Genomic DNA, 22,121 nt, shown 5'->3' with positions numbered 1-22,121 from the left:
GGCTGGCCCCAGGTCTCCAGGTTGGGCTCCTTTAGAAGCAATTAAAGAAATTGTTCATGATGGAAACAAAACCCAGCTGGTTTTATGCTTTAAGGGGCTCTGCGGAATCATTTTATTGGACCTGTCTTTTGAAATCTCACTGTATTCTGTTCCGAGCAGCTCCCAGCTGATGGTGCGGGCAGCGCCTGTTTTGTGTTTGCCTTTTTTGCACCGATTCGTTTTGGAAAGTCTCCGGGCAAACCCTTTAGCATGGATCTTTGGCTCAGCTGCCATCCCGAGCTAACGTGCTAGGGGCAAACCCAAGCTGATTGTCACCCAGGGGTGGGGAGAAGAGCTCTCCGAGTGCCTGACACTGCTGCTGTGCCAAGGGATTTTGTGCCTTGGGGGGGGGTTTGGGAAGCTCCAGCAGTCAGGGTGCTGCTGCTGGACCCTGCCAGGAGCCGTAGCACTGCGTGGAGAGGCAGAGATGAGTAAAGATGGGGAAAAAATAATAAAAAAAAGCCCCAGTTCCAGCCTGCCACATCCCTGTCCTTTTAGGATTTCCCCCCTCCGAGGCAGCCCTTGCTTTTGCATCCCCACAATAACCCGTTGCTGCTCCTGCTTCCTTTGCCGCGGGTCGATTGGGGTTTGCTCGCTGCGCCTGGATGCAAGCAGCATTTGTGGCTCTGATCAGTGTTCATCCAGGTTTCTCCGTGGGATTTTGTCACATTTGCAGCCTGCAGGGTCTCGGGGCTATGCCCTGCCTCTGTACCTTGAACGTTCAGTTTCTGGGTGCTCCAAAACCATCCTCTGATATTTATCCCATCAAAGCAGCAAAGGGATGTGATAGTGCAGGGACGCCGAGGCTGAAAGCCTTTAAAAACCTTTCACTCAGGCTTCCCTTCCTTTGCTGCTTTGGTGTTTAGGCCCCGTTATTCTCTGAAAATTCAGCATTTGGTATTTTTGAAGCACTTCTAGCAGCGGGTCAGTGCTCGGGGCTCTTCTGCAGCGTGCTCTGTAGCCAGGCAGAGCGCCAGCACGACTGTCAGAGGAAACGCTCCTGGCTGCATCCCGGAGAACAGCCCGAGCTCGGGTTCCCTCTGAAGTGAGAGCGAGCCCGAGTCCCCCAGGTAGGATTTTTCCTCCTAACCATCCTGTTTGGCTGCTGAATTGGTGAGAGGTTCTGGCAGGGACATGGAAGGAGCTGAGGAGCTGCCCTGGTGCCGGCCGGGCAGGAGCAGAGCAACCCTCGGCAGCTCCCATCCTGCTGGGGATGCCTTGCTCCTCTGGGGCAGGTCAGATAATTAAAGCACCGCGGGTTTGAGCCTCCTACCCTTTATTATTTTCCTTGCACATCGGTGTTTGCACCCCGGTGGTTCATTTTTCGGGCAGCCTCCCCCTGTCTCCATCCAAAAATCAGGCGGTGGGGGCTCAGGGGATATCTGTAGGAAGGGGAATTCAGGCTTCAGGCAGTGCCAGCGATCCCTGCAGGTCTCCTGCCCCTTTTTGGGGGAAATGTCAGGTTGCAGACACGCTCAGCACATGGAAACCACTGTAACCACACCTGATTTACACCCAGATTGCCCTGATTTATGTGCATTGATTAAATCACGCGCAGAGAGAAGCGGCTCTGCCTTCAACCCGAGCGCAAAGCTGCCCACACCACGCTACATCTGAAGCATCCAAAACTTGGTTTTTGTTACCAAAACGTTCATTCCCATGTCTTTTTGCCCCCGAAACCCTGGCAGCACGAAGGGGCGTGCGGCAGGAAGAACCCACGGCGGGAGGCAGGAGGATGAAAGCTCCCTGCACCGGGATCTGTAGGGATTAGGGGCAGCTCCGATTTCCCTGGAAACACTTGGCTTGCAGGTGGATTACGCGGGCGGTGGGATTTGCTCTGTCTGGCCAACTAATACCTGGCTTACCGCTCCCTTAATTATTTTAATAAGCAGCCCGAGATCCGTAAGCCACCTTTGTCAGCCCCGGATGAGCGGGGAACAGATCTCGAGCGTTTTGTCCTGGACTAACAAACCCAGTGGAGATGTCTCGAGCCCCACCATGTGCTGCAATCCCAAAGCACTTCGTTAATGTGGCTCTTCGATAGCTGCCCTCCTGGTCCCTGAGCCCGTATTTCTCATTTCCACGTGGATGGAGCTGCAGCGAGCTTGCAACCCCCCAGCTCTTCCTCTCCTCCGTGTGCATTTCGAGAAACACGAGGCCAATTTGCCTGGCTTCTTAGCAATAAAACTTCCTTCCAGTGAACCTAAAATAGGAGAGCACGCAGTAAACTTTGCCTTCACCTGCCCTCGTTGCTTGCAAGGCGTGCAGAGGGATCTTGAAGCTTGAAGCGTTGGCTGGGAGATGTTTGGCTGCGGAGTCCTGGGGTCTTTCTTGTAGGTGAAGCTCCTCCTCGAGCTTTGTGTTGCTGTGTTCTCCAGGAATGCTTCGCCCCCATCAGTGTTGGGTTTCCTGGTGCTCTGGGAACTGGAAAAATGAATTTTGGCTGTAGAAAATGGATGCTCCCTCATAAAGCCAGCGTATCTTCCTTGCTGTTGATGCGCCCTAACAGAACACGTTTACCTGCTTGAATTGTCTCCATCCAAACGGACACAGAAATAACATGCACGCTAACCCTGACACCTACAAATAACCATTACAGACAATAACAGTGCTGTTTTTGAGGTGGGCTGTCATGCATTTGCCTTTTGGCCATCGATATTCTCCTGTCTGTGCCACGAGGAGGTGTTTGTGCAGGCACCCCCTGAGCTCCCAGCCCGTCGGAAGGAGCCAGGTGCCCATCAGGAATCCCCTTCTGCTGCTCCAGCTTTACAGCACCTCACTTCTGCTTTCGTTCTGTCTTTGCATTTGATTTTTTTTTTTATTCCTACCTCCCGGTGTAGGTTTTTCCTGCGGCACCACGTCAGCTTCCTCCTGGAAGGCGATGGGAGCGCCCGCCCCATGCGTCGCTCTCCAAACTTTGCCAAAACTTTGGGTTTTTTTTTCAAAACAGCTTCGCCGATTCCCTTTCAGCCCCCAGATGATGCTGATAACCTCAGGGGGCTGCAGCTTTTGTCCCGGCCCCGCTTCCTAAAGCTGGAAATGCCACGGCGTGGGGTTGTCACAAGCCTTGGGGATGGATTTGGGGTTTGGTGGCCTCCGTGCTTGGGGTGGGAAAGATGAACAAATACAGAACCGCTTCGACACGTATCCCTGCTGCCCTGGGTGAATGCACACTCCTATGGCACCATGAGCATGATCTCTCTCCTTTTTCTAGCTGTGGTTTTCAAAATGCTCATTTTTCATTCCTTCTGCCCCCAAGCCTGTCTCAATAACAAAAATGAGCGTTTTGCTTGTAGATTAAAACATCGCGGAATTGCCTCGCAGTGGAAATTCTGCTGGTTTGGGGTTTAAAAGCTCTTTTTTTTCTTGGTTCATTTGCAGGGGGCACCGCTGGAAGAACCTTTATGGGCTCCTAATGACATGCAGGTGGACGATTTACTGACGATAATTAAGGTAGGGAGAAGCTCTGCGAATTTTGGCCTCTCGGAATTCGCCCTCTCCTCGAAATAAATCCCGGCTCGCCGGCAGCAGACCGCTCGGAGCTATTTTAGGGTTGGGTACACAGTACGGAGGGGCATTAAGGCATTACCTCCTTGTCCCTTTAAACACAGGGGAAGGGAAATCTTATTTAAGAATTACCTGGGAACGTGGCTAAGTGGAAAAAAACCCGACTTCCTCCCCCAAAGGATAATGCAGGCTCTGTTGGCGTCGGGCTGCAAGGGGCACGACTCCCGTTTGAGAGCGCTCAGCACAGGGATTTTTTTGTTCTGCTGAAGCCTCGTGGTTGAGTTGGAATCCAGGTTCTAGCTTGCCATATCCCCCCCCCCAAAAAAAAAAATAATAACCTAAAAATATATTTTATTAGTTTATTTTCACCGGCTCCAGCTTCTGTGGAAAGCTGGTCCAGCTCCAGGTGCCGTAAGGGAATACTCGGTTCTTGATGAATGAAACGGAGGAAAATCCCTGCTGTGAAAAGCACCGAGCTGTTGCACAACACTGGGAAAGAAAACCCAAGTGTGCACGGAGCTAAAAAGAAGCAGTTTTGGTGATCCCTGCTCGAGAACCTGGGGTCTGGCCTTGCTGACGCTGGCTGCGGAGCGCATCAGGGAGCTGGAGGGCACTGTTTTGGCACCTAAATGTGAGCAGAACTTTGCAATGGATAAAAAAAAGTCATGGGAGGGTCTTCAGGAGCTGGAGGAAGGGATTTTTGGTGCTTCAGAGGTGATGGATGGGTGCCCGTGGCATCTCCCCTGGTTCCTGCTCTGGGTTTTCTGCCTTGGGGCTTGTGTGGGTGCCCGCAGCTCCTCTGCTCCCTCTGCATTTTGGGGTTTCTGCACCCTGGGACACCCTTTTAGCTGGCTCTCCACAAGCCACCTGACTGTACCTAACACTTTGGGACCCTCCACGTACTCCTGAGCTCTTAAAACATTTGGGTTGAGCTGCTTGGAAAGGTTCCAGGCTCCGAGTTCCCACCGGGGTGGCAAACACCCCAAACCCAGCAACGTTTGGGGAGATGCTCGGGAGCCCAGATGGGACGAATGCCACGGGCAGGATTTTATTCTCACTTTTTTGGGGGGGCTGTAAATGTTTAAGAAAGTCTCTTGAGTGAGTGTGGGTTGCGTTATCTCTCCATATATCTCTGGCCCTCTACCACAGGCGTTGCTTTACATCGCGGTTGGGGTTTTCGTTTCCTTTTAGCACCCCTGGAATTAGTGGTTTGCTCGGGGTTTGGCGGTGCTGGAGAGCTTACCGGCAGGGAGAGGGGGAAATTCAAGCCGTAACAAGAGCAAATTCTTTTCGTGCAGGCTTATGGGTCTCAAACGTCTCTCTGCTTTTTGTTTGGCTTGCGATAAGATGCGCGGCTGTGGAATGTGCTCGGAGCAGGGATTTGCATGAATTATCATTTCTTACAAAACGAACAGCTGGGCGAGCCTTCTCCCCGCGCTCCACGAACACCCATGGGTGTTTTGCAAGGTTTGTGCGCCCGGGGGACAGCACAAAGCTGCTGAAATTTGGGGAAAACTCCTTCCATCCGGGGCGCACGGGGCCGTATGACAGCATCCTGATGCCCATGCTCATTTTCTCTGCATCTCATCAGGATTTTCCAGCTCGGCATGATTTTGGGAAAAACACTCTCCCAGTTATAGGGAGAGCCTGGGACAGTTGTTTTTGACCTTTGTGGGGTTCAGCTCCATGGCTGGGATGAATAAGTCCATCAACAGCAGGAACTACAGCCCCAAATTTGTGAAAGATGGGCGTAAACACCCATTATGGTCTCTCGGTTTTGCACTTAGAGCGTTTCGTCTGAAGGGTTTTACGTTCTCTTGGAGAGATCTTCCCGTAAATTACTAATTAAGCAAATTAGCTCCAGTGCCATCAGTCTGTCTTCAAAGAGCGAGAAGCTGACGTTTCGAAGAAACCTTCAGGCTTGCAGCCTGGAATTATCCAATATTGCAAATTACGCCGTCTCGTAGGAATAGGAAGAGCTGCGAAAGGATCACTTGAAGCTTGGGTGGCTTAAAAGCAGGCTTCTCGTAAAGAGGTTGGCTTAGCGTTTTAGCTCAGAATTCTGAATGGATGCTAAACCCATCATCGTCACTTAAAATTTGACTAAACTTGCTGGTATTAAATAATTAGCCGATAATCCTCTGTTTTTCTAGGCAGTGGGGAAGTACACCGTAGAACAGATGAACACGTTGGGCTGTTGGTCTAAAAGGCCTTGTCTAGAATGTACTTATTTCCTCAAAAATTGCTTTTGGTAGGGGAAAAAGGGAAATCTCTTCATTTTGGAGACCAATTCAGGATGTCAGAGGTGTGGGAGACGAGGGTGGCAGTGCACGCATGGTCCCAGCGCTCGCATCTACGGCGTTGGGTTGGGAAGAGCGCCGCGGCGTGCCCAAAGCAGGAGGCTGAACGTGCAGACCTCGAAGGTCTTTTCCCACCGAGATGGTTCTGTGATGAATAATGGTTCTCTACGGCAGACACAGCTGGGCTGTGTGGGGTTTTTGAGCGGGTTAGGAGTTCAGGTTGAGCGGCGAGCTGCTCAAAAAGGGGTTGGCGAAAGTCATATCGACACCAGAGCGCCTGCTGCGATGTTTTGGTGAGGGTGGGGGTCCTAAAACCACATTTCTTTCTCCGAGAAAGTCCACCAGAAGCTGCTCACCTCCTCCAGATCATCCCTGTCCTTCCCTGAGCCTTTCCCAGCCGCGTTGCCAGCATCCTTTGGGAGGTGGGGAGTGAGGCGCCGTGCCCCGGGGCGTTGCGCGATACTCAACGCGTGTGGTTTTCTTCTCGCCGTCTCCAGCGGTGCTGATCACCGAGCTGATGTTTTCGGCTCTACCCACAATAACTGAAAGATCTTTCCTGGCAGATAATGGTCGGTAATTGTGGTTGGCTCGCTCCGCTGGTATGCGTTCCCATATTAACCCGAAATTTAATTTGTTGTTGGAGCGCTGCTGCTGCCAGGGAGGCTGCGCGGAGGCACCGGCTGCCCTCGGAGGGGACCGAGGAGATTTTCAGGAGCTGCCCTGAAAGATAAGCTCCTTGGAAGGCACATTTGTGCCATCATTTCGTCTTCTCACCGATCACACGGCAGCTGGGAGCAAACTGCAGAAGAAGCAAGGAGGAGATGACCCAACCCTGGCACCATGTCCCTTCGCCATGCGTCCGGTGGTCGGGAAGACCTTGGTTCTTCTGCAGAGCTCTTCACCCTGGTGGCTTCTGCGTCAGATGGTGGCCAAGAAAGGCTTTTCACCCCGCTTAGAAGATTGATTTTGATCTTAGAAGATGCAGTTTTGATCAACGCTGCTGGTGGGTGAAGTCCGTGTCAAAGTTTTAAAGGCTGCTCTCAGATTTTGGCTTTTCCTGATGTGCAGCTTGACTCCTGGGGGACACTTCAGACCCACCAAGGTTGCCCCGAGGCCAGAAGTTCCAGATCCCTGCTGCTTGTGCTCCTGAGTCCTGCAGGCACTTGGACCAGCCCTCTGCTCCATGAAGCTTCAACCTTCCACCTCGAACCTCACCTTGCCGCTGTGAGCTGACCTCGTGGCCTGTTCGTGCCAAAACCACCCCGAGGTTCGGAGGACCCATTTCATAAACCATCGGCGCTGAGCACACGTCGCCAGCGCTGAGGCTTTGGATGAGACAACCGGGTACAGAAACCCCACCAGGAAGCGTGCAGGGACCTGCTGGCCCTACCTGGAGCAAACACCTCCACCCTCCGTCTCACTGCTGGCAGCCGCCTCCTCCCTCACCAGTAGGGTTTTTTTTTTCTGGTGCCTCGTTCTGCAAACAGGTTTCCCCTCGCAGGTGTTTGGGAAGACCTCATCTTTACTCCTCCTGCAGCCCGTATGCTAATTCTGCATAACGATCAGCACAGAGAGATCTCGAAACGGGTGATGATTTATTTTTTTTTTGCAACACGGTCTTGAAAAACTGCTGGCAGCAACTGCTGTACCTGGCACCTGAGCGGGACGGGAAGCTGCGCCGGGGCGTAGCAACCACAGCCCAAACTTTCGGGAGGCTTGCAGCTGCCATCTGCATCCTGTGCTCGGCTTCTCGCTGGGTTTTGAGGGTTTCCTCAACATTGTGCCTGCGCTGAGATCGAGCAAGGCTAATTCCATCACACTTATTCCTAACGCTGGTGGAGCTGAATCTGTAGGAATCTTTTCTTTTTTTTTCACATCAGGGACTTCAGACACATCTCTGCTTTGCTTGCCTTTGGTCCCGCGAAAGGGCTGAGCTGCTCCGCGTCTCCTTGCAAAGAAAAAGTCCTTCAAATCATCAGGTGACATACGAGGTGATTCAAATGTTTGCTTTCCCAGCTCACACCAGATCTTTTTTCTTACTGCGCCCCAGCGAAACCTGCGCTCCTCTGCGTGCACGGCGTTGGGTAACAGAGGTGAGCGCCCGCTCCTTGCCAGCGGGGAGTTTATCTAAGCCTGGGGAGAACAATGGGAGGAGATGACAAGTCGAGGAAGTGAAAACACAGAAGGGAAGACGTTCGGACTCCTTAGTCATCGCGGGAGGCCGGGATGTGCCTCTGAAGGATGGAGCGCTGCGTGTTTCCTTTGTTTTAAGCCACCTCTGTCTGCTCCTGCTCTTCCAGGGCGTCCTCGGTGCTGATGCTGTTCCTTTTCCCTGTCCCACCGTCACAGGGGGATGTTAACAAGTCAGCTCCCTGCTATCTGATGATAAAAAGCCAACAAAGAAGCAGAGCAGATGAAAGGTCTGCGGCAGGAAACCCCCAGTGACCATTTTCTCCCCGGAGCAAAGGAGGCTGCCAAACGTCAGGGGGGATTTGGAAACCCCGGGGATAAACTAGATGGCAGAAGAGCCTGGTAAATAACAGCACGGAAAGGAAATTTAACCAGTTGTCCTTTGGGTTTGTTGGTGAAGAGATGAGTGCAATTTTATGGGTTGTTTAGTGAGAGATTCGGGGCACCCTTCCGACAAACCTGCTCACGGCACCGCGCGGAGAGGACACCGAAGGCGGAGGGATGGATGAGAACACCCGGGTCCGCCTTCTGCAAGCTGAAGGCTGTGAAATGACGGAGTCGCACCCACAAGTTTCCTGCCCCGGGACCTGAAGGCGTGACACAAAGCTCACGGAGCGCTGAGCGATCCGTCCGGGCTGAATGCGGGTCAGCAATGCGGCTCAGCAGGTCCGCGCCTACCGCCACGGCAAGCTTCACCTGGCTCATTGACTGCAGAGCATTTCTCGTGATGTCATCCAGGCGTTTTGTAGCCCAAATACCCCAAGTTCACTGCTGAAAGGTAAATACAGCAACCTACCAGGGCTTTCCAGCAGCGCCACGCTGGAAACCCCATCCTCAGGCTCACTCCATCACCGCTATTTTCCCCTTTTACGAGGTATCGCCCCCCTTGACCACTGCCCTTTCCTTTCACGTTGCTGTCTGAATCTTCTGTGGCTTCTGCCGTGATTAAAAAGGACAAAATGATGTATGCTACAGGAATTTGGCAAGCAGCACGTGGAGCTCTGGCAGTTCCAGGCTGCGGTCGGGCGGCTTTGTCATACCCGCAGCGCGCGCACGCATGAGCTGCTCGTGGTTCCTCCCTGCTCACTCGGGGACCTGTTCCCTTTTCACACCGAGTCGTTTTTAGGGCAAATAGATAACTGTGGGGCGTTATATGAGGATGGAGACGGGGGATGAGGCAGGCTGGAGGCGGTACCCCCTGGAGGAGCAGTGTATTCGCAGTGCTGCGATGTTCCACGGAGATGGTCGGCGATAGACGCGGTTTTCGGGAAGCAGGAGCTGGTAGCAGGTAAGCTGCTGCAGGTGGGGAGAGGCAGGCGAGCTTTTCATGCGTAAATCCTCCGGTTCTGAGACAAAAACCTGTATCAGTCTCACAAGCAGAGCCAGTTGCTCTCAGCCTGGTCCAGGCATCACAGCAACCTCCACCGAGGACAGGCGGCTGCTACCTGCGGCACACTCGCTGTGGAAAGAGGTAAATTATTCCTGATGGCTCGAGCAAGGATTATTTGGAGGCTGAGGGGGAGGAAAGTGCTAAAGTGCTGCTCGGTTTTGGGGGACTGTTGCTGTTTGAGTCACAAATTTGACTCCCAGGCTTGCTTTTTGAACGCAGCGTGTAGATACCCGTCAAGGCTGGTGCATTTGTGAGATGTGCACCCACTCTCCTGCCCCTTCTCTGCTCTCCAGGTGCTTCTCTCCTGGGTTGGGGTTGGTTCTGGTGTCCTGTGGGGATGGTCCTGTTGGGTGGGATGCTGGCTGAAGCCTGCTGCATGTGGGGAGAAAAATATTTCAACCCCTGGGGTTTTGCTGCTGCAAGAGCATTCGCTTTGATGCGCAATTCAGCAAGGCCAGGGGGCTCCTTGGAGAGCTGGCAAGAGGGAGGGAGCTCTGTAAAGTAAAATTCTTCATTAGGATGGCATTTATACTCTGAAACCGTGCTTTATTTCTGCGTGGCTCTTCCCTTTCTCCACTGCAAAGTCCCCTGCAGGTGCAGCGTGCTGCTGTGCCTGCACCTCCACTAGGAGATGCCGTGGGCTCTGCCCTCGTGCCGAGCTCTGAGGAAGCACGAGGCCAAAGAGGTGGAGGTCTGCCAGCAGAAACAGATCTTGTCTTTAAAGAGAAATGAAGAAAAACCACCAAAAATACAAAAGCCACCCTAAAATGTTAACGAGGACTGCTTTCAGTCCTATAGGGGGGGTTGGAGAAGTGACCAAAGTGAGCGAACAAAACGGTGCCGCTAGGGAACCGAGGGGCACCCAAGTTGTTGCAGAAGGCTTTGTATCGGGGAAAAACCAGTTCTGTGCATTAACTGCTGCTGCTCCTCCCCAGATGAGTGGATATTACAGCACCTAAACCGCTGGCTGAGCTGCTGAGGTGCAGGGGGCAGGAGCAGGAAGGGCTCTGCAGCCACAAACCACTCGGGTTTCGTTACCGCCCGCTGCCGCGCGCCGCTCAGCCCTGCGGAGCCGCACGGGGAGGGGATGTGGGCTCTGCCTGGGGAAAGGGAACCGGTTGGGGATGGGACAGAAAGAAAGGTGACCTGAGGAAGGGCTGAAGTTGAGAAATGGGGTTGGGTTTGCCAGGAGAGGTCGGCCAGACCCCGTGATGCTGGTGGGCAGGGGTGGCATTACCAGGATGCTTTCGCTTGGCTTTGGATGGGCGCACGGCTGGAGCTGCCGGGGTTCACAATTGGAGCTCTTCAGGGGTTCAGCCCCCCAGCAGGTGTCCCCGTGAAGGCACAGCTGAGCCTTGCCCGAAATTACAGTTGAAAAACCGTTCTGAGCCCGCCGTTGCAAGGGCTCACTGCCTTCAGCTGCGCGGGCACCAACCACGTGCTCACCGACCCGTCACCACCTCTGAGAAAACTGGGAGCCGGGCAGGGTGCTCGGGTGCCAGAAGGTGCCCGTGGGATGTCGCTGGTGCTGCTCTGCCTCCTGCAGAGCTGTGAGGAGGCTGAGATCTGTTGGACAAGAGCTCACACACGCCTTCAGAAGGTTTGTTTCCCCAGAGGACCGAGCACAAGAAAGGGATCTGCTGCTCAGCCGCCAGCCTGTGGGGTCACAGCGATGCCCCAGCTCCTGACACAAATCCCTGGCTCAGGGGGCACACAGCCGGGTGCCCACAGGCACAGAAACTCCCCGAGCACCCCAAAAATCCCCGTCCATCAGCCAGGTGCTCAGCAGAAGGTGCTGGGTGGGCAGCCCACATTCTCTTCTGCATTAACTGCTTCCAAACATCTTCTCCCCGGCTCAATTTTATTTGCCCTTTAATAAAAGAAGGCACTAGCTGCTAGCCACTACTTTGCTCACCCCTCAGGCAGGTGTTTAAGAGTTTTCTACTGTTATTGAAGTGCCCGTTTCTGTGCTTTTCGAGTGCTGTCAGCTGGCTGGGGACGATGATTCATCTTTAGCAACTGCTTAACCGAAAATGCCGTGAGGGTGATGTGATGCGGGTCGTCACCAGCACGCTCAGGATCACTTTTGGTCCCCATTCTGGGGTTGGTTCGAGCATCACTGCTTGGTGCCACCACGAAAGCAGCTGGACTGTGCCCAGCAGGCTCCTGGTGCACCCCTTCATGCATTTTTCCCCCCGAGATCCGTGCCGGGGAGTACGTAAACCCCAGCCTTGGCCATGAAATGAGAGCAAAATAGTTTTATTTTCTTATGCCTGGTGAGATCTGCACCCACGGTGGGGCTGGCTCCATCTGTCCCCAATAGATGTCTGCAGAACCCGTTGTCAGAAGGGATTCCCCCTTGATTTAACATTGAATTAAACATACAGATCTGTTAAATCACAGAGGCCTTGTTGAATAGTTTTGGTGGGTTTTTGCCCCAGTGCTGGTCTTCTGGTTTCTTCCTTAAATCGGGTTCTGAGCATGCTTTTCCCAAAGCTGTCGGGTATTGCACGAAGTACGGCTGTGCCATCAAATGGAAGGCAAAATGAGGGCAGTCCTACATTTAACTCCCATCCTAGACCCCATTTTGATGAGAGCTGAGCAGATCCTTCAAAAAAAAAGGCTCATTAATGCTGCTTCTGTGCAAGGGTGACAAGGTCGTGGTCACAGACCCAAGAAATGACCCGTCCTGGAAGCCACCACCTCCACCAGCCGGCGATGCTGTTACCTCCACGCCAGAAAGCCTCTGAATACCCCGAGCTGGAACCAGCTGTAGGGCTTCCGAGGAAGGTGTCAGAGATGCAGAAAGGAGCAATTAGGCATTGCTGGCCTTGTGGGGGTGGGATTTTCCCCCCTCCTGCCCGGCAGCGCTGTAAATTAGCGGTTGGCTCGAGCCCCGCGGTGCAGCTATTTGTACATCTGAGCCTGAATTATAGCTGCGCAGATTATCTCATCCATTTGGTTAATCCTTTTTTCTTGTTTTCGGTCATGCTTTTGACCTCGGTGATGTTCGGAGCAGCGAGCTGCATTCAGAGTGGTTTGCTCGTGATGGAGCAGCCCGGTGGTTTCCGCGTGCGGGGAAGGGGAAGAATTGGGCAGCTTTGCCTCAATCGCTTTCATTTCTCTAATGCTTTCCCTCTCCCAACAGCCAGGCCGTTTCCAGAATACCTTTTCAGAGGTATTCGCATCGCTGACAGCGGTCGTGGCCTTTCTGAGGCTTTTTATTTTCCCTGGGAGGCTTTGAAACAAGGCGTACAGGGCTGGGGGCCAACCCTTCCCATCCTGCGCCTCCCCTAAAAACGCCTCCGGTGCCAATTCTGATTTTGGGCATCAACAATTCCCCAAAAAACAGGGGAAGGAGAGGAGCACCTGTCTTTATTTCAGTCCGTTAATAAGCCTTGGAGCTCTCAGAATACATATTTATTCTTCCAGCCCTCCGGAATGTGCATTTTTAACACAAAAAGCCCAGCCTGGCGCCAGGCCAGCGGCTGCAGCGGCTCCAGGATCTTGCCACGCTTGCTGCAGCCCGGCCACCCGCCTCCTGCCCCTCCAGGAGAAGCCGTTGGAAAAGGAAAGGAGGAGATGTGGGCACGTTGAGGCCGGCTGCATGTTTGGAAATATTCGACCAAGCTGCACAAAGGTGGGACCTGAGCTTTGGTGCTAACGCGAGCGCAGAGCCCTAACGCAGCGCCCGCTTTCCGGCCGCCCTCCTGGAGGGGGATTCCTGCACGGAACACCAAAAACGTCCCCGTAACTTCCAGATCCTTGGACGGGAAGATGTTTTTCCTTTGGGAAAACACTAAAAGGTGAAATGTTTGGGGTGAGAAGGTATTAAGGTGACCAAATGTTAGCGCGTCAAACCACGTCCAGCGGTGTGGGTGAGCTCTTCGTGGCAATTCCGCCCCGTTGCCTTCATCTTTCCCCCAAATCTCCCTTTTTTTCTTTTTTTGGGTGACTTTTGTGATCGAGGCTTTCCTTGGGATGTTATTATTTGATAAACCCAGACCCTACATCTACAACTGGGTCAGGAATATTCATCAGAGCCTCGATTTTCATACGTGCTGGGACTGTTGTAACCACCTGGACCGCTCCGATGGGCTGGGTCCCTCTCCGTTCTCCCCCGATCCCACTCTTTCCCCTTTTTTCTCTGCCTCCCTCCTTTCTCCCCCAAAAAAGAGGGGGGGAGGAAAGCGAATGAACTTGTCTGGGTAGAGGGGAGGTGTAATTATGAGCAGTGGGACCAATTTAGAAATGGAAGATGTCAGAGAGGCTCGAGACTTTGTTTGACACGCCGGTCCTTTGCGCAGAGGATAAAAGGAAAGCACGCTAATTTATTCCTAAACTGCAATTCCTTTTTCGGATTAATCTGTTTAATTAGTGTAGCTCATAAACGCACACGGGCAGGGGAGAGATGGGGGCTGCAAACTGAAAAGGAAGAAGTTTTCAAAAGGAAAATCCAATGGGGACGGCTGCCAGGCGGGGAGATGCTGTAGGAAACATCCCACGAGGAGAGGTGGAAACGGCGCTGCTCTGGGCTTTCGGAGGAAGACTTGGAGCATTTGGGAAGTTTCTTGTAGGGAAACATCTTCGTGGTGGGTAGGATGAGATGGTCTAATGGGTCCTGTCCCCGTCCAGGCTGTGTGGTTTTCATTTTCTCCTGCAAAGAGGTCTGGAAGGGAGGAGGACTGGGAATTGCAGGAGGGAGCAAGTGGTTGTAGGGCCCCGGAGGAGCTAAAAACACAGGAGAGCGTTTGGTGAGCTGACCCCAGCGAGGGTCATATGGAAAACCTGGCCAAGGAAACCTTTTATTTTAGCCTCAGCGGAAGCAAGATCTTTCCTTCCCTCCCCGAGGAGTGTCAGCAGCCCTGCAGTTGCTGACGGCAGGGTTATATTTGTCCTCCAAGCACGGATGCGTGCGCACGGCGTGTTACCCTGCTGCCCCTGGGGCTATTTCTGAGGCCGTACGAGCTGCAATGCCCACCTTTATTTGGTCCTGAGCGACAGGGCTCGTGTTTCCCTCTCTGAGTGTGAGAAATGGAAGCAGACCGGGGGCGTTTCCAGCTCCGGTGTCCTCCTGCACGAGAATCCCCGGGGACTTCGCTTGGATCCGCGCTCTTGGCACATCCGTCCCCTTGCAGACCTGATGGATTCGCTTATTCTCCTCGGGAAGGGAGCTGCTTTTCCAGGAGGAAAGGTCCTTTCTCCTTCACAGCCATTTCATCCCCCCGATGGCTTTAATTCCTTTAATTCCACCAATTATCGGGGGCAGCAGGAGCGTGCTTCCCAGTCCTGCGCGGTTTCCGCATGCCTTCTGTCCGTCGTGATGGCGAAATTTTGGCTTAAAGGACACCTCAATCTCCTCGGGCGATGGGAGGAGTATTTCTTCTGGGACTACCCTTGTGTGAAACGTTGCTCCCTGTTCAGGATTCCTATTAAGAATTACAATAACACGGACAGAAGGGCTGCTGGGGCGTTTTCCTCCTAAATTACCCCCAGCAGTTCCAGCTTTGGTGCTACACAAGCTCCAAAACGTGAATATGATCAACGAACACCTGGAAACGAACCCATCCATTTTCTGCTCTCCTGCATGAGAAGCCAAAGCGTGCAAAGTGTTTAGGTTCCCCTACAAACGTAGGGGAACCTAAAGCCCGGCAGAAAATACCCGTGGGCAGCTCTCGCACCGATCGCTGGGGCAAGGCGGCGTGGTCCTGGTGCCTTGCCTCAATTGAGCTAATTCCTAGCAGCACAGCGTTGGCTTCGAGGCAGTTATTTCAGCTGGTATCAGAACCGAAACACAATGCAGATAGATTTCTTCGCCCGATAAAGGTTTCGAGCGAGGTTCCCTTTTATCCCGCGGCTTCAAAACGGCCGTCCCCTGCGCTCTCTGCCCTCATTGTGCTCGGGGTATTACAGAGCCGGATTGTTTTGTAAACTGCTAATTTTAGACACGTCGTGACGCTTTATTGTTCCCTTTATTGCTTTTTTAATACCGCGGCAGAGCAGCGGAAGTCATCTGCGTCCTGGGACTTTTAAGTCTAGACTGGATGAAGGACGAGAAAATACAGCTGGAGCGCTCATCCACCGGCCTTTTGTGCTCCCAGCTCCAGCCCCACGGCTAATTCCCTCTGCCGAGACGGAAGCTGGCGGTAATTGGACAGAAATCATAAATACACCAATATCTGAGGCTGAAATGCTGCTGGCTTTCCAAACCAGTGGCTCGATACAATCGCCAGTGCGGGCGGCGTGGGGCACAATGGAGTTGCTCCGGCAGGGCTTTGCAGGAGAGCCTTGCACAGCCCCGTGTCGTCCCATTATTCCGCTTCAGCGTGGCTTAACAATGAGGGGGAGATAAAAGCTTGGCCCCTGGTTGGCTTAGAGGGCTCAGTTCATCCCAGCTCTTTGTGATTTTAGGCTTTTCCACGGCGGGTAACGCGGTTCCTCCCCCCGCGGGGACGCGCGCCTGAATGGGTCAGGAGGGGACGGCGCAGAAAACGTACCTCGGTTCATGCGAATCGCTGCCTTTTTTTTATTTTTTTCAACAAAAACGAGAGGGTTTTGTTCAGTTTGTGAGAACTGGGTCAGTTGGACAAGTCGTGGGCTCGGCTTGTGCCAGCAGCGTGCCGGTGCGCTGCGCTTGGGAGGGCAGGGCCGAGGGTTTCTTCAGTAGCAAGGAGCGTTTTTTTTTTCCCCTATTAGGATTTTTTTCCCCTATTAGGGTTTTTTTTTTTCTGACATAATACGTAGCAGGTGTTTCAGCTCCCTGAACATCATTCTGATGCACTGGGCTCATTTGGCATGGGTCCTAAAACAGTCGTGGGGCTCTTTTCTTGGCTCCAGTACCGCTGGGTGACCTTGGAGCTCGTCTTTGGAAGTAGCTCAGTCCTCACCCCGAAAAGAAGGCTCTCGGTCTTCTCTGACAGCTCCAGTATTTTCTGATACCGAACGAGCTCCAGCTCTTGGGCATGGCCAAGGTTTGGGGTACAGGTGGCAAAAGAGCCAGGAGTCACGGGGTGAGGTTCCTCGTCTCTCCGCGGGCGGGATGCTCATTACTCGGGGAGGAACCAGAGGAGGAACGAGGCCGAGCCAAGGTAAACAGAGCTCGGGCCCTGCCTTTAACTGACTCAAGGCCATCGGGATTACACGAGGAGTCCTGCTTCCAAGCAGCCAGGGCGGCGTGGCCCGAGGAGCACAGATGGCTTTGAACATGGGCTGCGAAATCCCGGGTGCGTTCCTGCTCCCCTCGGCGCGCGAGCGAGCAGCAGGCTGGGACCTGTCCTCCCGGGGCTGTTAGGGAGTGGTCGGGATCAGAGCACTACGAAAGATCAATGAAAAAATCAAATAAAATGCGTTTCTGTCTGCCTCAACCTGGGGTTTGCTCCAAAAACCACGTGTGGGGAGGGTGAGAGGGGGCTCTTGTGCGCCGATGATGCTCTGGTTACACGGCCAGAGGCTGTGGCACAGAGCGTTTGGGAACTCTGCTTGAGCCAGGAGGGAATTTGGAGCTGACCCCTCGACCCTCTAAAACCCCGTACCTACAAATTCAGCTCCCTCCCCGCTCCTGCCTGGAGCCACCTTTGATCCCTGTGCTGGTTTCCTCCATAAAATGCGTGGCAAAAGGTCCCTGGCTATCACCCATCTGCCAAGCTATCAAAATCCCGGGTTTTGTGCCCCAAATCAGGGCTCTTTTACCATTTTGGGGCCTTTTAAAATGGAAGGCAAGCAAAAAAAAAGCTTTACACGAAGGTGCTGGGAGGACTTTGTGGGACCCAGAGACAAGGTGTGGGTCCGGGTAGGGCCAGCCATGGGGACCTCGTGCCAAGTCAATTGGTGTTCCTGTACCTGAGGGTGACATTTATTGGGGTTGGATGGATTTGACTCATCTCTGCTCGGGCTCCAAGCACCAGCCTGCAGTGGGGGCAAAATCCTGCCAGGCAGCAGGCTGGGAGGGTGCTGAAAAACCCTTTACACTTGGACGGTGAGGGAGAGGAAGGGGTCAGCGCATGGATTTGTTGGCCAGCCTCTCGTTTTCATGTTACAGCCGCTGCGTATGGAGGTTTGGGGAGGAGGAGCACGGCTGCCCTGTGCCGAAGGCACCATGGGGTGTCCGGGACACGGTGTCGGGGTTGGGATCTCCCCGTGATCCTCTCCTCTTCCTCCTCCTCCTTCGTGGCCCAGCTGCTTCCAGCCTCACACCCACAAGGAGCTCACCCTGCCGGGGGAACGGCAACCCTCTAATCTGGCGGAGTCAATCAGATGCAGAAATGTTGTCCTGGTCAGCCGAAAGCTCTGCTGCTTCTCTTCCAGGGCTTCGGCTTCTCTCCCTGTCGCACAGGCCCCGCATCTCCAGGGACACCACGATCTGCCCAACGGGGCTGGGGTTTGCCCATCAAAGCCTGCTTCATCCCGGCTGCTCGGTGAGCTCACACCCCGCGAAGGGAGAGTTCCCAGCTCTGCCCTGCTGTTTGCTCGACACCTTCCCTTTTTCTTTTTCTTTTTCTTTTTCTTTTTCTTTTTCTTTTTCTTTTTCTTTTTCTTTTTCTTTTTCTTTTTCTTTTTCTTTTTCTTTTTCTTTTTCTTTTTCTTTTTCTTTTTCTTTTTCTTTTTCTTTTTCTTTTTCTTTTTCTTTTTCTTTTTTTTCTTCCTCTTCTTCTTCTTCTTCTTCCTCTTCTTCCTCTTCCTCTTCTTCTTCTTCTTATTTTTTCTTCTCTTTTTATTTTTTATTCTTTCTCTTCCGTCTTCATCTTCTTCATCTTTGTATTCTTCGTCTTCTTGTCTTCTTCATCTTCGTCACCTTCGTCACCTTCTTCTTCTTCTTCTTCTTCTTCTTCTTCTTCTTCTTCTTCTTCTTCTTCTTCTTCTTCTTCTTCTTCTTCTTCCTCTTCTTCTCCTTCTTCATCTTTGTCTTCTTCATCATCTTTGTTTTCTTTGTCTTCATCTTCTCCTTCATCTTCTTCTTCTTTGTCTACTTCTTTGTCTTCTTTTTTTCTGTGTTTTTCCTGAAATCCATTGAACCTCTTGCCCATAGAAAGAGAAGAGGCGAGTTTATAGGTAATACAGGGCATGGGGAGGAAGCAATAATGCTGTCTGTGTTCAGTGAAACTCTGCCTCGCAAGCACTTTGTGACTTTTTTCCCCTCCAAACACGCAGACCTGATCTGAAAACCCTGCAAAAGCCCAGAGGTTTGGTCTGACACAGACAGGGAACTCCCCAGGTTTGCCCCTGCTCGTCGGCAGAGCAAAACGAGCTGGATTCGTTCAGTTTGGCCACCGCCGAGAAAAATCCGAGGTCGGGCTCCGACAACAGGGTTTGCCTTGTGCTGGTGCAGCGACAGAGGCCGGCTGTGCTGCCCTGCCCGCCTGCCCCTGTACCAGGGGAGCCTCGTATTTAGGGGCGAGACTGAAGAGCCTTCTGTGCATTGTGCTGCCGGCCGGGGGGTGCTGGGGACGGGCCCTTTTGTGGGATCGCTGCTTTTCAGAGCCCGTTCACAAAGCTGGGACAGAGCTGGGGACGTCTCTGTTGCTGTCCAAAACGTTGCTGTTGTGTCGAAACACAAATAACCCGGGTGCCGTTCTCCGTCGTCCCCGATAGGTCTGAAATGAGTCGAATTTGGCATCGTTGGGGTGGCCTCCCCCCCCAAAATCTGTGCCATCGGTGAGCGAGCTCTGCCTGCTCACTGTTTCTCTTTGATAATTCGATGAGGTGCAGCCCTCGCAGAGCACGTACGGCCAGAAATCCCGCTGAATTGGTGTGTTCGCAAGGGGAATATTTCAGATTTTTGGATAAAGATGGAGGACAGCTTTATCTCCAGCCACTTACCCCATCACACCCAACTGCAGCCACTGCTCCGGGTGTCGGGGCATCGTTTTGGGGCTGGGAAGTGCCCAGCGAAGAGCAAAGGATTTGTCCTCGAGGGCAAGCGTGGCAGGAGGGGATAACAGGATAACGGGTCTGGCAATTTGCTGCCTTTCACCCCTTCCAGTCCTTTTAGCACCAAGGGGAGCAATTTGGGGACAACAGGACTGGCTTTGGGAAGGGACCTCAGGCTTCTCCTGGAGCTCCATCTAGAGGGAAGGAGGCTGGGCTGGTCCCCAGGGTGTCCTCGGGATGAACCCCACAGCTCCAGCTTGCCCAGGCTGCTTTTTTTTTTGCCTTTTTGGGGTATTTTTCTCAGGCTGTGCCTGTTCTTTGCGGGTCACCATCCTCCACCTGAGCGTGTTGAAGGCTGACGGCGAACGCGCTCGCTGCCGGTGCCACCATCACCTCCAGCCTTCTGCTGGCGAGATTAAAATGCAGAAAGAGTTGTGCTCCATCCCACTCCCACCCAGGTCTGTGTGCCTGAACCCTCCTCTGCGGTGCTTGTAGTTTCCTAATTTGTGGGATTTGGGGTTTTTTAAGCGTTACCTGCACACAGATTATTCCTGTTTACGCTAGGCTGCGAGCATAAAACTCTCCTCGAATATCTGCCTGTGTTGATGTGCTCATCCAGGTGCTGGAGTTGCATTTGGACATTTCCAAAAGCCATACTAAGATATTTATTTCAGGAGAAAGGTGGCAGAGTGAGCATCGGGACCTCTCTCCTCCTGGGACAGCCTTCCTGCCCCGCTGCCGTGCCCCTAATTGGCAGGAAGTTTGTTAATTGCCCACAAAAGCAGGTGTTCTCTCCGTGGTTGCACCAAAACGGCTTACCATGCTACGTACACAGGCACGCAGCATTAAAAGACTAATTCCTGTAAAAAAAGCCTATTAAAGGGTCAGAAACAAAGCCTCCAATAAGACCAAAACGTTCAGCTCAAATCCCCTGTGTCAGTGCCAGGGGGGCACAGAGCTCCAACCTGGACCCGCTGCGGCACGGCTGGGTCGGGGCAGGGGGCTCGGCGAGCTCGGGGCACGGCAAATTTCGGCTCTGTGGCATCAAAACCCCAGCGTTGGGTTGGGCTGAGCTGATAAAGCAGCATCTCTCTGGGTTTGCAGCTCTGGATACACCCGTCGAGGCATTTTTTTGGAGATTTGCGATGCGCCCCGGTACCCTGCTTGCTTGTAGGGACAGCTGGGTGCACGTGCACGTAAGGACTGCTCCTCTGACTCTCATCCATCCGTTTAAATGGCAAACAAACGAGCTGAATTTGCAGGGTGGGGATGCAGAAAGCTGTAAAACTACCCCAAAAAGCTCTTTTTTTGGGCGGGCTGCCCCCCGGTGCCAACCAACTCCCCGTGCTCGGCGGCGTCGCGGCGCTCGCGCGGAGCCAGCTGGGCGCTGGGGCGCACCCTAATTAGCAGCCTCTGATTTTTCGAGTTTCATAATCAGCGATCTCGGCTGCACCAGGAGGGTTACTGTGGCAACAGGGCCGAACCGCTCCGCCGGTGCCGCATCCCCGCAGGTAAAAATTCCTTTTTTTTATTTTTTTTTTTACCTTTCCTCTGCACTTTTCTTAGCCCAGGGGCTGCGCCCTGCGCCGCGCCGCTGTCCCGGGACGGGGTAAGCACCATCGGAGCTGCGTGACCGAGCGCGTGCCTTTTAATCAGGGCTCAGCCTCCCTAACAAGATTTTAAGGGAACGATCCCCTCCCACACCTTTGTCTCAAAGGGGATGCTCCGTGGCTGGGTCACTGGGAGCATCCCGCAGCTGGGAGGTTCTCTCGGCCCCGCAGAATGGGCTGTACCCAAAGCTCAGCTCCGTTTATTTTATTTTGCTTTCATTCATTTTATTTTGGTTCCCTCTTTTCGCCCTTGTTTTCCCTGCCCACGGACCGTTTGCTCACTCTCCAGGGCACATTGTGTCGAGTAGGGATGCAGGTGGGCTAAATAGTGGCCGGGCCTCATCCTAAAGCCATCCTAAAGCCATCCTGAAGGTCCTTCTGGAACGGAGCTGTGGGGCTGAGCGATTCCTCTCCATGTGCTACAAGTGGTGCCTGGAACAAAGAAGGGGAAACCCGAAAAGATGCTCTTGAAAAAACAGATGTATTTCTGTACCACCTGACTTTTTTTTAATCGAAGCTCAGCACCGCTCCTTCCCTGCACCCCTGGGCCCAGCAGCTCCCTCCTGCTTGGCTTCACCATTCCCATTTTTCTTAACATTTCACCTTTTTTTTGGCTTTGCGCCTCGTACCGCTCTGATCACCGCCGGGTCCTTTTGGGCCCCCCTCTGGCTGCTCATTCTCCAGTGCTCCAGCTCCAAAAAGCCCTTCATCCCCCGTCATCCCCCTCCACACTTTCCCACCGACGTACCCACACCTTACATCCCCTGTAGAGTTCATTTTACCAACCCTACACGGGACAGGAGGAAAGTGGGGGTGCTGCAGACCCGCTGGGCACGGACCCATCCCAATTTGTGCTGGCGCAGCGGCGCGCGAGCCCCCTGCACGGGTCCATCCTCAGCCAGCAGCAGGCAAATTAAGCCCAGCCTCATTAGGAACATTATTAGGAGAAATATTAATAGGAAAATAATCATCTTTGTATCTCCATCCCTCCAAAGGGCTCCACTGGGGCTTTTTCCCCGAGCTGCTCGCCGTGAGCACGTGGTGCCGGTGGCACCCGCGGTGCTGCTCGCTGCTGGGGGCTCCTTCCCGGCCCCGAGGGTGTCCTGGATCTGAAATCCCTGCAGGTTTCCCTCCCGAAATGATCACAGGTTATTCTTCACGGCGGCCTCAAAGGTCCTCGTGGGTATTTGTGAATGAATTAAGCCGGTGTCATTCATC

General features: G+C 53.3%; 1 protein-coding gene across 4 annotated transcripts in view; it reads left to right on the top strand.

The window, feature by feature from the left end:
• The window catches only part of PTPRA (protein tyrosine phosphatase receptor type A), a 74,108-nt gene that overhangs the window by 32,723 nt on the left and 19,264 nt on the right, over positions 1 to 22,121 (top strand). For 2 of the 4 annotated variants that reach the window (XM_068679558.1, XM_068679557.1), the window contains one exon: positions 3,421 to 3,492. The exons of 1 other annotated variant lie outside the window; for it this stretch is intronic. In XM_068679558.1, the coding sequence (XP_068535659.1) occupies positions 3,460 to 3,492 (33 nt within the window). In that variant the 5' untranslated portion in view covers positions 3,421 to 3,459. Of the gene's footprint in view, positions 1 to 3,420; positions 3,493 to 9,300; positions 9,325 to 22,121 lie in introns of those variants that run through there. One more of the 4 variants, XM_068679561.1, reaches the window with a different exon arrangement.

The sequence above is a fragment of the Anas acuta genome, chromosome 4 (genome assembly GCF_963932015.1).
Source record: "Anas acuta chromosome 4, bAnaAcu1.1, whole genome shotgun sequence".
Lineage (NCBI taxonomy): Eukaryota > Metazoa > Chordata > Aves > Anseriformes > Anatidae > Anas > Anas acuta.
Note: the sequence above shows the minus strand (reverse complement) of the source record. Positions and strands in the feature narration are given on the sequence as shown.